We start from the raw sequence: 15,880 nt of genomic DNA, 5'->3' as shown, positions 1-15,880 counted from the left end.
CCGCTCCGACTCTCGCACCATGTTACACATGCCAGCTCCACCAGCTTGCCCCCACCTGGTGAGCACCTCGTGACTTATTTCTGCCTTATGGATGAATCCAGATAGAGCAGTGTTCAGTCGTGGAAGAAGTACACAGAAACTTTATTAAGTACAATTAGCAATACCACACTATAAAGATACTCCATAAAAATTCCTCCATTCAAAATATCACTTAAAGAAAACAAATGTATTTTTTTCTACAGTATTTCTTTCGGAAAGAAACATAAAATGGGAATACTCAAGTAAAATTCAAGTAACTCAAAATTGTGGTACTTGGTACTAGCCACATTCCACCACTGGCAGTGTTGCATAACCACACATAAAGAAATAGTACTATTTGAAATTTAAATGTATTTTTATTAGTCAGATGAACTGAATTAAGAATTGGTTCCTGTTATATCAAACTTGGAGCATATTTCTGTGTCCAAAAGGTCAAAACAAAACAAAACAATGAGGTGACCTGGTTTTATTCAAAACTTTTATTCATTTAAATTTTTTAACAATCGTAAACTATTTTGTGCTCTTCATATAGTAACTGCATAGAGGTGTGTGTGTTCAAATCAAAGGGTACGTTTTCTGACTATGCAACAGCCGCAAGGCATCGTACAGCTAATCACTATAATCGTGAAAATGAAGAGACATATACCAGCATTTTGAAATCTTTTACAGTAGTCTTCTCCAGTGTGTAGCAGCATTTTAACAGTACCTATTTTTTTTAAATCAAATCCATATTCCTGTAAATTCCCATAACTAAGTGAAATACTGGCCTGTTTACATATGCAGAAGTTTTATTGTATGTGTATGTAATCTGTTTAAAGTCAAAATCTAGCATGCTGTAATGACACAGGAAGCTAATGGGCTGATGTAATGAATGCCAAAAATAGTGCAGAGGCAGGGTAGATTTATGAAAAATAATCTTACTATCATGCTAAAATATACATATTCATACAGGTGATGTAATAGAAAAATAAACATACGACTAAATATTTTTGAAATGTAGCCTCATTTGGCACATCAGTAAATCAGCTATTTCGGTTGTACTTTGGAAATTAACAGTTAAGTCCTTGATTAATCACAGAACAGAGCATTTGCTGCTGCATGTTCATGTTGTATATGTTCGGCACAGAGCAGTCACCAATGTCATAGCAAATATTTCCCTTTGACATCCTGTGAAAACCCCTACCGTGTGAATAAGTGTGGCGAGAAATTCAACATGCTTGAAAGGTTCAGCCTCTGTAGAGCAATGTAGCTACAGGTATTGACATACCCTCTCTGTACATAAAATGTGTTAATAAGTCTGGACGGTGAAATCGCATACCTACAATAACTTGTTATATTCTTTCTCTTTCCCCCACAACAGGAAATGCTTGATTGCTATTTGTTATATTCTAATAACACAAAAAAATACTATGACCTGAGTGAGTAACTGTAAGAGCCCTAACACATCCTTACTATCCAAAGTGCAAAATGTATTTAGCTTTCGCCATCTTTGAATACACGTGTGTCAACTTCCCTTAACATTTTTCTTTTTACAGAAAACAGCATGTAGTTTACATACATGGGCACAGTTTGGGAAGAAATGGTGAGAATCACTCCAGGCTTACGAAAGAGACCCAAAGTGTTCACAGCAGTTCTCCAGGAACAAAGCAGCAACCACCACTGCTGCTATGAGTGTTCATACCAATCACAAGTGCTTTCAGTTTAAGAAAACAGGGTAATAAGTGGATTTCAGTTCTCAAACTGTATATTAATGCAGATTCTGAGAATAATTGCATTAAAGAGCTATTAATGCTTCGAGAACACATTTTAGGTCATTTCTGCATGACTGACCGGTCTGGTCATTGTCCCTCTTTAGCTGCACCCACTTTTTTTGACCAAAGTTAGATTTTCTGTCTCCGAAAAGATGACCCTTCAGCAGTAAACCCAATCTAAGGTTTAAACTGTCCCTTCAAGCGCCTGAAGTGACATAACAGATCCTTAACCTGTGTTTTTTTCTTAAAGTCTATAGCTTACAATGTTATCTTACAACATGCCAGCCCACTCCCTACTTGGCTTTGATGTGTTAAGGGCTTAGCTGCCTTGTCTTAAGAAGGAACTGTAAAGCAGCCCATACAAGCCTTCCACTCAAGAATGAGTAAAGTTGCTGTAAAAGCTGGATCAGAGACTCTCAGAGTAAGGTGTAAACAACCACAAACTGTCCAATAACACTTTCTGTTAGCATACTCCAAATGTCAGACCATATGTAGCCTGTCTGTGCATATTTTTGTGCTACCTTTATTTCCAGGTACATTTATCCTGCTGGCTAAGACCCAAACAAGACTAACCCAACAATTCAACAAGCCATAGGTGACTGTCCCACTGCCCGTCCAGTCCTTATATGTTTGGCATCATTATCTCGGAGCGTGTCTGTTGCAGGCCTGTCGGAGTCCTTTAAAGAGGCTATGGTGGGTGGGATAAGGCTGTCAAGTTCCTGCCTGTGCCCCTTCTCCAGAAGCCACTCGTGGAACTTGACCTCCACCAACTCCTGGAACTGCCGCTTCTGCTCCCTGGATGCACATAAAGGAGAAATCAGACAACAGAGGTGAACTACAGAGCGTGAAAAGGGCAGGATTTGGGAGAGATTGGTGTTAAAAAACTGTGATATAGAAATCAAGCGAAGGATCAAGGGATGTTCCCCCTCATGAATAAGCATCCTATGATGAGTTCCCTGTGCTGTCAGGGAGACTGTAGAGCAGTGGTCAGCAATAGGCGGCCCGCCAGCAATAATATCTGTCCCATGGCCAGATGACTTTTGATAGCGGCAAAAAAATAAAAATCTCAGTCATGACAGCAAGTTACTCACATAATTACTTCCTTTTAAGTGATTGTCCCTACAAAATAAAAGCGTGAGAACATTATTGCAGCTGTACTTTATGTTGTGTTAAACAGAGCTTTTACTTTGAAAAGTTCTGAAGGAAATTCAAAAAAAGACTGGAGATACTGGGGAAATGAAAAAAAGCATCCATAGGTTGATGTGGACCAATCAGCGTGACGCACATACACTCCTTCCTGCACATGCTTAATTGTGAACATGTAAAACAACCTCTTCATAATCAATTTGCTAAAAAGGGAGGGGAAAAAAAAAAAAAAAATACTAGCAGCAAGTGGGGATTGAATACACAACATTTTGAGCAGGAATCCTGTGCACTACTGACTGAGCTACCCAGGCACACAGTAATAGCTGGATTATAAATGATCAATTCATCAATTGACTATGTTCTGGCCCACCATCTAATGACTTGAAAAAAATTGGCCTGATGCCAGACTTATTTGCCAACCCTCTGCCATAGAGTCTCTCGAGCAAGTTCTCTGACACCATGCCATTACTGCACTGAACATAATATCTCACCAGCTGAGTGGTTAACCCACATCCTTATTGATCTTTGGAATGGCTGTTATAACTCTCCGCTGATTAACATGGCCTGCTGGATAATGGAATAACTAAACTTATTTTTGCACATACAGTGCCATTGTTTAATTGCAATTATTAGAAGTATTCCACAATTGATATTGGTGTTAGGAGGGCCTGATTTGTCACTCACTTGTTCAGCCGGGCCTCCATCACAGTCTTCTGCCAGTTTTGTATCCTCTTCTGCTTTTCATCAAGTGCTGCCTGATATGGAGGGGGCAATCCCCCTGGCACCTCACATGTGTCGCCCTCCATCTCGAAAGGCACCACAAGTGTGTGAAACTCAGCCGGGGGCAGCAGGCGGTAGCAGGCAGGGTCTGGGTTGGATGATGCATTGAGTGAGGGGTTTACAATGCCCTCAGTCCCCAGAAACAAGGGTCGATCCCAGGCATTGGGGACTACAGCCAGCCCCACACTGGCCATATGATCCTCCAGGGAGGGGTAGAAAGTGTGGAAAGGCCCCAGTGTAATGTCTGCGTTTCCAGGTAGGAGCAAAGGGCGGGTGGGTGTCAAAGCGTGGATTGTGCAACACAAGGAGGCTCCGATAGCGATCCTGCCGGCCACACACACCACACGCAGGTTCTGGCAGCTGTGGATGTGGACGCTGGTCTCGACAGGACCAAGAACCACTGTGCTGTCGCGGCATTTGTCCACACTGACTGATCTGAGGGAGTACACAGACAAAAACAAAAACCACGTCAGATGAACTGTGTCCCAAAAAGTATATAAAACAACCCATATTAATGGCAGTGAACCTTACCTGAGAGGCGAGAGAAGGTATATGAAGGCATCTGAGCATCTGTGGATTTTGATGTTGGCACCGGTCAGCTTGTCTGAGGTTTTAGCAAGGGTCTGTTTGAAGACTTGCGACATCAGCACCATCTTACTGCCAGGTGGAGCCATGTGGGTGTTTCTTGCTATTTTGGCTCTCTTCATCGAGCCCTCCACTAGAAAGCCCAAACAAAGAGATTGCAGACATTTAGGTAGATGAAGAGTGATGACTGTAAAGAAGCATTTAGGTTTTTAAGAAACTGTATTACAAAACCAACTCCAGGAGATTTTAGAGTACCTTGTTGAGCCCAGGCGAGTTTCTTGCCTGAGCGCAGACAGGCAGACATCCCAAAGGGGTTAAGTGTGAGGCAGTGCTGGAGACACGAGAGCAGCTTGTGCAGGGGGAAGGAGCGGCTGAGTGTGGAGTAGCCAGCTTGTGTCTGGAGTGGACCTTTGGTCAACAGCCTGTGGACAGGCTGAACAGCTCTGCCATGGCAAACCAAGCCCTCCAAGAGCAGGCCCAAGCTCCGCACAGCCTCCAAGGATATCTGGCAAAACACAACTTTAAATATCAACTACAATGCAGCATAAGATGTGAAGGGTAATTTCTTTTTGAGGTTCATTTCTGTCAAAAAGCACAGATTTTATCTGCAGAACATACAGTACCTATTCTGTAAGCAAAGATTAAAAAGTAATATGTGTTAGATGTCACTCCCTAAAGGGGTTCTTATAGTAAAGAATACCACCACCTTACATCTTAAAGCTGCAATAAATTATTTATTTGGGCCACTTTGGAGCAGCAGAAAGAAGTTATTTTAAGTTGATATTGGGAGAAAACAGTTTATTCAGACTTCCAGTTACTGAGCAAAATGACCCTTCATCTGGAGTTCATTCATTCATTATTCATTCTCTTATCCATTTTTGGTCTATACCAACTCTAGAGGGAAATATCTGGCTCTTCAGCTGCTAATGCTCCACTATATTCACTGGCTAGTTTGTAACTGTGTCCGTGTGCTGTTTGCTGCTGAGCAGGTGTACAGTGGGTATTTTATGACTTTTTCTCTGAAAACGATGCGATGAGAGCCGTGACACCTTTTCACATTGCCACTTGTTGTTATTACGAAAATATTGATTATAGCTGCTCAAGGTTTGTTGCGGGAAAGTAACGCAGGATGTGTTCTGACTGTCCACAGACCTGGCAATCTCTAAGGGCTTGTCCAGATTGTGAAAGTTGTCCCGGCTCCACCAGCAGCTCCAGAATCTCAGCTAGATGGATTTGCACAAATGACAGTTGGGCCTGATCATCCCAGTTCTGGAGAACCAAACAAACAAAAACAGGACTGAGTGGCACATCAGGAAGAAGTGAGAGATGACAATAACATTTGAGCTTTAAATTTTATCATGTTGATGTTTTGCAATGGACAACAAGTAGAAATCAGAATTACAGAATCTTGCAAAACATGCAATACTGTTATCAGTCTGTCTTTTGTCCTTTACAGTAACAAGGACCTTGTTCTGAGAGCTAGTCTTTGCTTCTCGGTCTGATGGAGAGGGCGAGCGAGTTCGATGACTGGGCCACTCTTCACCGATTAGAGAGTTGCGCAGGGAAACACGGTTCAGCTGCTGGATGTAGAGGAAGAGGAGGAACTGCAGTGTGTCCACAGACAACTGGAGCGAAAAGAAGAAAAAGAAACAAGGGGTGCATATCAATGTGTAGCTCCTACTGGAATTTGAGAGCATGTAACATTAATCTCGGCCTGGAGCAAAACACAACAATACAATGAGCAGCACACCCTCATGAATAAGACATGATACAAGAAAGTTGTCTGACACGTTGAGATGGTATTACATTCTTCAGTAGGTGGAGCCATTTGCACCACGCCTGTTTTTTTCACCTTGTTCCTTTGTTCGTCCAGCTCACTTTTGGAAGAGCACTGAGAAAGACACTCTGCCCACTCTAGCCTCTCCTCTGGAGTGTGGCCTATAAGAAGGTCAAAGGTCTCAAAGTAGAGCCACGCGAGGTCTTCTGGAAGCTGTAGCTTTCCACAGGCAATATGCCTCCACATGGGCCAGCCCAAAATGGGGAAGCAGCCATCCCGTGTTCGCACATAGATCGCCATCTTGCGAAGATAGTGCAGGCTGAGCTTGGAGGGGGGAGCCACCTGCAATGGCATTAACTTGTTATTTTAGAACATTTGAATCTGCTAGGTAATATCAATACATTTAATAATATTCACCTGCAGGGCACCCATTAAGAAGGGCTCCATGCGTGGCCATATTCTCACACTGTCTGCCTCCATGTCTGAAGAGAATACAAAAAAGTTGTTGGACACATGATACACTGGTATGCAACACAGTATAAAAGATCAATGTAAGCAAGAACAGTACACTTTGTCTACTGAAAGCCAAGTCTTTTCAATCACAGTGCAATTATTGCATTATATTTATGAACACTAAATTTAGAGATGAACTGAGGGGAGGAGCTGCGAGCCAGTTGTAGCCAGGCTTACAAATCACTTTGAAAAGAAGTGTGACTGCATTTCTTAAGGAAGGTTAAAAAGGCTTAATTCCCGTGCCTGGTTCTTGTCAGCTTTTACAGAGAAATAAAAAGTATCCTCACTAGCATGGGTTGTGCACAGCCCAGGACCGGAGGGCTCTGCAGCAGGTGATTAAAACTGCTCAGAAGATCATCGGTACCCATCTCCCAAGGAGCATCACTGATAACGCTGAGGTAACAATAGGGCTAGGCAATAAAACAATAATGATAATTATCGCAATATAATTTTCCTCAATAACAATATAATAAATGTTCTATATATTGTCAATTTGAATCACAAACAAATTAGCACCTAATTGTTCTATTAAAATATTTATTTTTGTTGAAAAAAACCCCTCAGAATTGTGAAGTGATCCACTGTTTGGCATCAAGTGTTTGTCACATTCTGACCCAAAAGAAAAATTTAACCACATAATTAACCATCTGGTTTTTTCAATTTTCATTCAAGAGCAAAAATCTGCCTTTAAACTTGAAAGAAATAATGATTAGACATATATCGTGATAAATATCGAATGATGTTTTTATCTTGATAACATTTTTGGCCATATCACCCAGCCCTAGGTAACAATAATAATAATAATAATAATAAGTCATTTAGCTGACGCTTTTATCCAAAGCGACTTACAATTATTATGTCAGAGGTTTCACGCCTCTGGAACAACTGGGGTTAAGAGTCTTGCTCAGGGACACATTGATGATGTTGCAGTGGGAATCGACACCCGGTCTCCCACACTAGAGGAATGTGTCTTATCCACTGCACCAGAGCCTGCATTGTCCATAGAATCTTAAAGGACAGTAACTCCTTCAGCCACAGCCTGTTCACCCTGCAGCCTTTTGGGAAGAGATGCCGCACCACCACACTGCAAAGTTCTCAGGACCATTATAATCGTATGGTATGGGGCACAAGACCTACTTACTTAAACAGAGGAAGAGCATTCCTCAAAAAGACACCCAGTTTGCTTATGACTTTTGGTTTTTGGTCACTTTACTTTCATCTACCACGGTGGAAAAACATCTCCTGTGACGCTCCCATGACAACTTGCAGCCAGGCTGCTCAAGTCATCAACACCTGACTCTGCATTAAAACATCAAGTGGCTGACTCTTAGCTAAAGCTAATCAAGTCAGACAGCAAATCAATAAGCACAACACTCACTTCTACTTCTTGTGCTGAAACGTGAAAGGCAGCTTGATAGCTGGAAGAATGAGTGAAAGTTTACTTCACCAAACCAAACTATGGCTCTCCTGCTAACTTAGCTACAGTTAGCTCACAATGCTAATAAGGCAGAGGAGACAAGTCTTTACTCTTACTTTCAGCCTTTGTCTTCGTCCTGACAACTTGAAGTTCCCTCTCGACAGGTCAAGTCACTCATACGTGTAAAGGTGAGGCCTGTTGTTGCGATTAGAAGCAGATAAAGTCAGAAACACATCCGCGGTTCTTTACTTGGCGCCCTCTCTCCTCCTCTCCGCCGAACCGACATCTGTTGCGCGCAGTTCTCGGGGACGCGCTTTAGCACCGCGCTGACTGCTGTTTTCACACTTGAAAAGTGCTATTTTTACTGTTATTTAACTAATTTATTCATTCTTGAACACTTTGGAGCAACCCGTTACACATTGAAGCAACGGAAGCTATTTTCAAATTAAGGATGAGAGGTGTTTCTTTAACGGGGGGCGGAGTTTTTGACCTGAGAGGCGGATTCGCCGACGTCCAGAGGGTGGTGCTTTCTCTGACAGGAGGAAGAAGGCTTGTGACTGGCAGCGGCTTCTCCAACCCTCAAAAGCCGGCTGTTCTTTTGCTACTTCCTTTATAAAACAACGGGGGATCTATGGCTGCGAAAGGGATGAATCTCTGCTACGTGTGCTGCCTGCTCCTTTACGTTATCGCGGCGGTGCTTGCGGGGTGAGTTGTGCCCGGAGAATGGCGCGTTGCACGGCCGTGAAGCAGCATCGCCGGGGCGGTACACATGTTCCGCTGTGATTGGTCCAGAGCGGTGTGAAGAGGACAGGATGACACACTGAGCTAATTTGCTAATAAGTGTTTCATTGTGTTCAAATTAGAAATGTGACGGCCTGGTTTTGGAGGAGAAGCTAGCTTAATTAGCCAGAAGCTAGCCTTCACACAAGGGAAACTAAACCGGCTAACACAGCGGTGTTATCAAGCTACAGCGTTTCCTGCCTCTTCCCATGTGCCTCTGTTTTAGTATATAACCTCTGTTACCTCCACTCTCTCTCTCTCGCAGGCGAGATTTCTATGCAATCCTAGGGGTGAGCAAGACTGCATCGATCAGGGACATCAAGAAGGCCTACAGAAAGCTGGCTCTCCAGCTACACCCCGACAGAAACCAGGATGACCCAAAAGCTCAGGACAAATTTGCAGACTTGGGAGCAGCTTATGAGGTTGGTGTAAAGCTATTTTTGTGTGACTGAAGTGGTGGATAAGGGAAGAGGGGCACGGTGAACTTATTTAGCCGCAAATATGGCTGTATTTTAACTTTCAGGACACAGTAACGTAGGTTTTGTTCGTGAATGTGGCTCCGACACAAAGTCTTTTTTTACGCTTAGCTATTTGGTTGTTGTGTGAAACGCAACGGTCCATGTGATTGGTCGACTAGACCGTGTGGCTGCATCTGATTGGCTGTTACGAAGCACAGCTGGCACTCAGGAAACCCAGACGTGGATGAGTGGGAGTGGATTCAGATGAGCAGGTGTTTCCTTATCGCCTTTTCTCATTGCTCCTTTATTTATTTACACTCACTGGCCATTTTATTAGGTAAACCTTGCTAGTTCTCGGTTGGACCCGTTTTGCCTTCAGAACTGCCTTGATTCTTTGAGGCATACTTTCAACAAGGTGTTGGAAACATTCCTCAGAGACTTTGGTCCATATTGACATGATAGCATCTTGCTGCAGATTTGTCGGCTGCACACCCATGATGTGAATCTCCTGTTCCACCACATCCCAAAGGTGCTCTATTAGATTGAGATCTAGTGACTGTGGAGGCCATTGGAGTACAGTGAACTCACTGTCTTGTTCAAGAAATCAGTTTGAGATGATTTGAGCTCGTGACATGGTGCATTGTCCTGCTGGAAGTAGCCATAAGAAGATGGGTACATTGTGGTCATAAAGGGATGGACATGGTCAGCAACAATACTCTAGTAGGCTGTAGTATTTAAAAAATGCTCAGTTGTACAAAGGGGCCCAAAGTTTGCCAAGAAAGTATCCCCCACCATTACACCACTATTAGCCTGAACCGTTAATACAAGGCAGGATGGACCCATGCTTTCATGTTGTTTATGCCACATTCTGACCCTACCATCTCAATGTTGCAGCTGAAATCAAGACTCATCTGACAAGGCAATGTTTTTACAATCTGCTATTGTCCAATTTTGGTGAGCCTGTGTGAATTGTAGCCTCAGTTTCCAGTTCTTAGCTGACAGGAGTGGCCTTCTGTGGTCTTCTGCTGCTGTAGCCCATCTGCTTGAAGATGGGCTACAGCAGCAGATTGTATTCTGCATACCTTCGTTGTAACGACTTATTTGAGTCACTGTTGCCTTTCTATCATCTCGAACCAGTCTGCCCATTCTCCTCTGAACTCTGAAATCAACGAGCTGTTTAATGTGTTTGAGGATGTGTTTTGTAATATTGTTGTATTGGGTTACATTTCTTTGAATGGTGTTTCTGTTATTGGTTACACACACTGTATGAAATAGGAAAACAGTGTAGGATTTGGTCGTTCTGTGACTGACAGGTTGTTTTTATTTGTAGGTGCTCTCAGACGAGGAGAAAAGGAAACAGTATGACGCGTACGGAGAAGATGGACTCAAAGAGGGTCACCACGCCTCACACAACGATATCTTCTCCAGGTTGGTTTCAGATGTGTATATGTGAGGTCATCAAGGTCAGCTCAGAGGGTCACTCCACCCAAAAGGCAAAACAAAAGAAATACTCACTTGATCCTAGGACTGTCCAGCCATGCAGAACATTTGTCCATCTTTTCTTCCTCCACCCAGAAACAGTTTAAAAGAATTTAGTTTGTGGAGCTCACAGCGTTGAAAAATTACATTTAAAAACAGCACTGTGTCTTTGCGGATAATCTACAGACCTCACTGTGAACAGTTTACAAAGGTGCTACTTTTTTATTGAAAGAATTAATTCATAGCAAAACTTTTGAGATAGTGATAACTGAAAATGGGTAAACCAACCTGTCTTTCTGGGATATTTTGCATTACATTGTAGTCAAGTGTTTTTAAAACTGTGTTTAGAGATAATAATAGTTCACTAATGCTAGTCACACTCTCCCCTGTCCCACCCTGTCCTCCTCCTTTTGTAGCTTCTTCGGTGACTTTGGGTTCATGTTTGGAGGCAACAGACAGCAACAGGACAGGAACATCCCCAGAGGAAATGACATCATACTAGACTTGGAGGTTACGCTTGAAGAGGTGTACTCTGGGAACTTTGTCGAGGTAAATGAACAACCTGCACTCACATGTTTTTAAGTTTGTAACCCGATGTGGAATTGGTTACAACTGTGAGTTTGAATGAAAGACTTTGATTTCATAAAGTTGTCTGTTAACTGCAAAATGTGCTGATTCATCGTCTGATTTACACCCTGCCAATATACTTACTTTTTGTTAAATCATCTTTTCTAAAACTTGCTTTGTTGCACAGGTTGTGCGGAACAAGCCTGTAGCCAAAGAAGCCCCCGGCAAGAGGAAGTGTAACTGCAGACAGGAGATGAGGACGACGCAGCTCGGACCTGGCCGCTTCCAGATGACCCAGGAGATGGTGTGCGATGAGTGTCCCAATGTAAAGTAAGTCATTGCTTGTGGTAAAACTCCTACTGTTGTTGCCATCCTCAATAAAGCCAGGAACTCCTGTCAGCAACGTAACAGTAGCGCAGTTCAGTTAAGCCTCCAAAATGACCATTAACAGTGTTAATTCAAAATTATGGTTAGTTTGGAAGATATAGTTTGTTGTGCTGTTGAATTATATCCCGAAAGGTGTTTCTATTATTTTGTCCACCCCTTTTATATCAATGAGGGCAGGCTGAAAACGGAAACACCTCTCTGTATAATTCAACAGCAACACAATGACAGCCTGATCAAACAGTTGAATCAATACGTCTCTGAAACAGTAAACGTTATGACCTTCATGAAGGAGGATTTATTGTAGGACTTTTGTATTGGACTGCATTAGTTTTGGTGAGGTGTCGGTAATAAACTGGCAACTGAGTGTACATCGGACGTGTAATAACATTTAAGAATTTAAAAACCCAATGTCACGAGATGTTTTTTTTTTATTATCTAATCTTAACCACAGGCTGGTAAATGAGGAGCGAACCTTGGAGGTAGAAATTGAACAGGGAGTGAGAGATGAAATGGAGTACCCTTTCATTGGAGAAGGTAAATCCAAGTGAAGTTTGACTATTTTTGTTTTTCAAGTGTTACCTGTTGCTAACGTCTTTTATGTGACCATAGGAGAACCTCACATCGACGGCGAACCTGGAGATCTACGTTTCCGCATCAAAGTGTTGAAGTATGAAAAACCTGTTTTTTCCTGTGTGCCTGTGTTTTGCAATACAACACTATCGCAGATATTAGATTAGTGACAACTGGAACGTGATATGGCGATGCATTGTTTTGTTTTTTCTTTTTAGACATCCTGTGTTTGAACGCAGAGGAGATGACCTGTACACCAACGTCACCATCTCTCTGGTGGAGGCATTAGTCGGCTTTGAAATGGACATTGTACATTTGGATGGACACAAGGTTCTGTACATATTTGGTATTTTTTACAGAGCTGTCTAAAAATTTTTTTCCAGAACTCAGACTATTAAAAGTAGGGAACAGACTTTCGTGGTCTGTATGTCCCAGTTAAATTGAATGTTTGCATGTGTCTTTGCCTGACAGGTCCATATCGAGAGAGATAAGATCACTAAGCCTGGTGCTCGAATGTGGAAGAAAGGAGAGGGCCTGCCAAACTTTGACAATATTAACATCCGAGGTTCCCTCATCATCACCTTCGATGTGGAGTTTCCTCAGACACAGCTGGATGAACAGCAGAAAGATGGTGAGAAGGGAGTGTTAAAGGACGTGCTGTGACATTGGTCCATTGGGGACAATTTACTGAAAGGACAAGTGACTTTACTTTGTGACTTACCTTAGGAAACTCCAACGGTTTGAGAGACGGGCAGAAGCCATTAGTTGCATTGTCATATTTAAAATGTAAGCTGCAGTGATTGTTGCTGACTCATACTGGGGACAAAAAGTCACGATACTTTGTAGTCCACTGTTTCACCAACTGTCATGGAAGTACATTGCTAAATTGCTGGACTAATAATTTAATGTTGCAAATAGTCTTATTTTTAAAAGTATTCTCTTAAATAACAGGCTGTAGCATTGGCGTTTTTAAAAGGATGAAGCAATGGGTGGTTTTTCAAGTCATTAATTTAAATACTGATTTATATTTTAATATTATTAAGTAGTTTCCCAAAGATAAATTGGGATTGCGTGTAGAATATTTTTGTGACATGGTCAGCTTTGATATATATGACAGATATGTTGCTGTTGTTAACGGTTATTATTCTGTCGTTGCAGGTATTCGGAGCCTTCTGAAGCAGGGCTCTGTACAGAAGATTTACAATGGACTACAAGGATACTAACGCACATACAGACACAGCCTGGACTGAGTTATCTCCCACACAAATACACACACATTCACATATCTTCAATCAACAGGACGGTGCTCTGTCATTCTGGCCAGGGCGTATTTATTATTTTCAGATCGTTCTCAGGATGGCTTGAATCCAATTAGTTTTTATTTTTTAATGTTCAGATTGACAGAAGTGGCACAATTGCAGATGTTTTATTTGAAGTGTATAAAATGGACATAATGCTATGTCTTTATTGTACTTTTTTTTTTGTCCTAACAACATTATACTGTAAAAAGGCCCTTATTTTTTTTAATTTTTTTTTTTTTTGTTCATTTAAAAAATCAAATTCACTTGTTTCTGTCTGTTTGGGTGTTATGATCAAACAAACACTGTCTACTAATGTGTCAGCCATTATACCTTTCTGGAGAAGACACTTTGGTTCAGCCCTCTACATCTGCTAAAGGATGAGCCACTGACAAACTGGATATCTGAAGAAGAAGGAAAATCCCCTACCAATTTTCAACTTTTGCAAGAACAGAAGTTGCTTCATTTTGTCCTTTTAGTTAATTAGTTTTATGAATGTAACAGCTTTAGCTGTTGAGGGATGAAATGGTTGGTTGGTGTTTTTTTTGTTCTGGTCTGATTCCTGTTCAATAATACTTTGTAAATAGGGAAGAACAAAGCTCATCTGTTGTGTTTTAGCTTTCCTAATTTATGTTGCCTCTTTCTTGTCTGTTTGCATTTTAAAAGTTGCAACGGAAGAACTGTCGCCATTGCACAACTCCAAAGTTCGCTGTGAGAAGAGTTGACCTCTTAAATTAAACGGTGAAGCTTTATTATAATGGAGGAATGGGGTCAGTTTGCACAGTAGAAAGGTTTTGTTCCAGACACCTCTGACACTCACGCTGTCCGGGCTGAACACTTCCACCTCAAAGGGACTTCACTGAAGGATCAGCATCCCTGTCGGACATTTTTTTGTTCCTGACTGGAAACAGTTTGGTTTATAATGTGGTTTTAGACTTCACCTTCTCTCTTTTACTAGTGTCTGCAACGCTGCCTCCCAATTTTATGAGCGTGTCATGGCCTTAAATGTGATTTCATTGGCCATTTTTACTGGGTGATCTAGGGGATAATGTACTTTTGACCGACGCTATGAATAAAGATTTCTACAAATTCTGATGAAATGAGATGTCATACCGTAAATGTACCAGCAGATGACATCAGAGTGTTTTTAATGGCCATTGGTGAGTAACCCTGACCTCTAAAAAGGAGTCATAAAGCTGCAGTCTGTGGGGTGAGACAGGCCAGGGACTTTACTTGCCCTGTATTAACCCTGAATTTCGCCTTTAAGGTAGTACAATATGGCTACAATTAAATGAAGCCATTGGAGAAAGAACTGCCTGAGATGTCAAACTTGGAGAAAGCCAGTCCTTGGCTGTGCCACAAGTACATCAGGTGTTCCTCACTGGCATTGGGGAACAGGTTTGTTTGTGATTTGAATAACACTACCTACAAATCATAGGCTATATGTTTGTTGAAATAACTTAATATTTTCCATTTGTTTAATTGATTCATAACAATCAGTAAATGTATGTAAGGTTAACAACATAAAGCTTCTTTGTTTGACTTGTCTATATGAGGGTAAATTACTTGATCTTTAATCAAGTTGAAAACCTGCCTCTGTAAGTGTGTGCTCATGTTCCTCAGGATCAATTGTTAGACCTTCAAAGTGAGATTTTTTTTCAAAGGGCTGTTTTAAGGTTAGTAGATTTTTTGATAGGCTAAGATATTTACATTTATTCATTTAGCTGACGCTTTTATCCAAAGCGACTTACAATTGCCATTTATGTCAGAAGTAGCACACCTCTGGAGCAACTAGGGGTTTAGTGTCTTGCTCAGGGACACAATTGTGGATGTTGCAGTGGGGAATTGAACCCGGGTCTCACACCCATTATATACATGTATAATGTAATATAATATGATACAATATATGCAGTATTGACGCTAACACCTTCATTCATTAATTATTTTGACCACCTGGGGGCAGTACAATAAACAGTGACTATATGGACCATTTAAATCACCATTTACACATCCAGCAGAAGCAGAGAAACATAATTTGGAATCAAGTTTCTGGCCACCTGACCGATATGAGATCAATATTCACTCTTCTTTTAGCTCTGCTATGGTCTCCGATAACTACTGAGGGGAATATTTAACTGTGATGATACAACACTCCCAGAGAGTGAACTGAAACAAAGTTGAGGGCCATAAAACCAAAACAGTTTGCCAAACTCTATGGGTTTGGCACTGTTTGTGACTCCTTTCACATTAGCTACACATACTAATTTTCACTAAAATAACAACACTATTAGCTGTCTACCCAGATCCAAACAAGAGACAAAGTTAGCGACTAG

At 41.6% G+C, this 15,880-nt stretch overlaps 2 protein-coding genes across 2 annotated transcripts; one reads left to right on the top strand and one right to left on the bottom strand.

Annotated features, from left to right (window-relative positions):
• Positions 1-123: 123 nt before the first annotated feature.
• tbccd1 (TBCC domain containing 1) lies at positions 124-8,425 on the bottom strand. The gene is made up of 9 exons (XM_038721363.1): positions 8,125-8,425; positions 6,496-6,560; positions 6,154-6,420; positions 5,768-5,926; positions 5,454-5,570; positions 4,557-4,806; positions 4,248-4,434; positions 3,621-4,151; positions 124-2,585 (listed from the first exon to the last, which is right to left on the bottom strand). Exons 2-9 carry the CDS (start codon positions 6,556-6,558, stop codon positions 2,372-2,374), a joined length of 1,788 nt encoding a protein of 595 aa, XP_038577291.1. The 5' UTR covers positions 6,559-6,560; positions 8,125-8,425; the 3' UTR covers positions 124-2,371.
• Positions 8,426-8,527: 102 nt separating this feature from the next.
• On the top strand, positions 8,528-14,647 carry dnajb11 (DnaJ heat shock protein family (Hsp40) member B11). Its single transcript, XM_038721365.1, has 10 exons — positions 8,528-8,713; positions 9,054-9,210; positions 10,577-10,674; positions 11,142-11,274; positions 11,480-11,622; positions 12,131-12,213; positions 12,289-12,346; positions 12,468-12,579; positions 12,721-12,880; positions 13,408-14,647. The coding sequence occupies exons 1-10, from the start codon at positions 8,640-8,642 to the stop codon at positions 13,470-13,472; spliced, it is 1,083 nt and encodes a 360-aa protein (XP_038577293.1). The 5' UTR covers positions 8,528-8,639; the 3' UTR covers positions 13,473-14,647.
• The last annotated feature ends 1,233 nt before the right edge of the window (positions 14,648-15,880 follow it).

The sequence above is a fragment of the Micropterus salmoides genome, unplaced genomic scaffold, assembly GCF_014851395.1.
Source record: "Micropterus salmoides isolate LMB-PRFRI ecotype aquatic unplaced genomic scaffold, ASM1485139v1 Ms_hic_scaffold_15, whole genome shotgun sequence".
Classification (NCBI taxonomy): domain Eukaryota; kingdom Metazoa; phylum Chordata; class Actinopteri; order Centrarchiformes; family Centrarchidae; genus Micropterus; species Micropterus salmoides.
The sequence above is the reverse complement of the archived record's forward strand: the minus strand, read 5'-3'. Positions and strand labels throughout refer to the sequence as shown.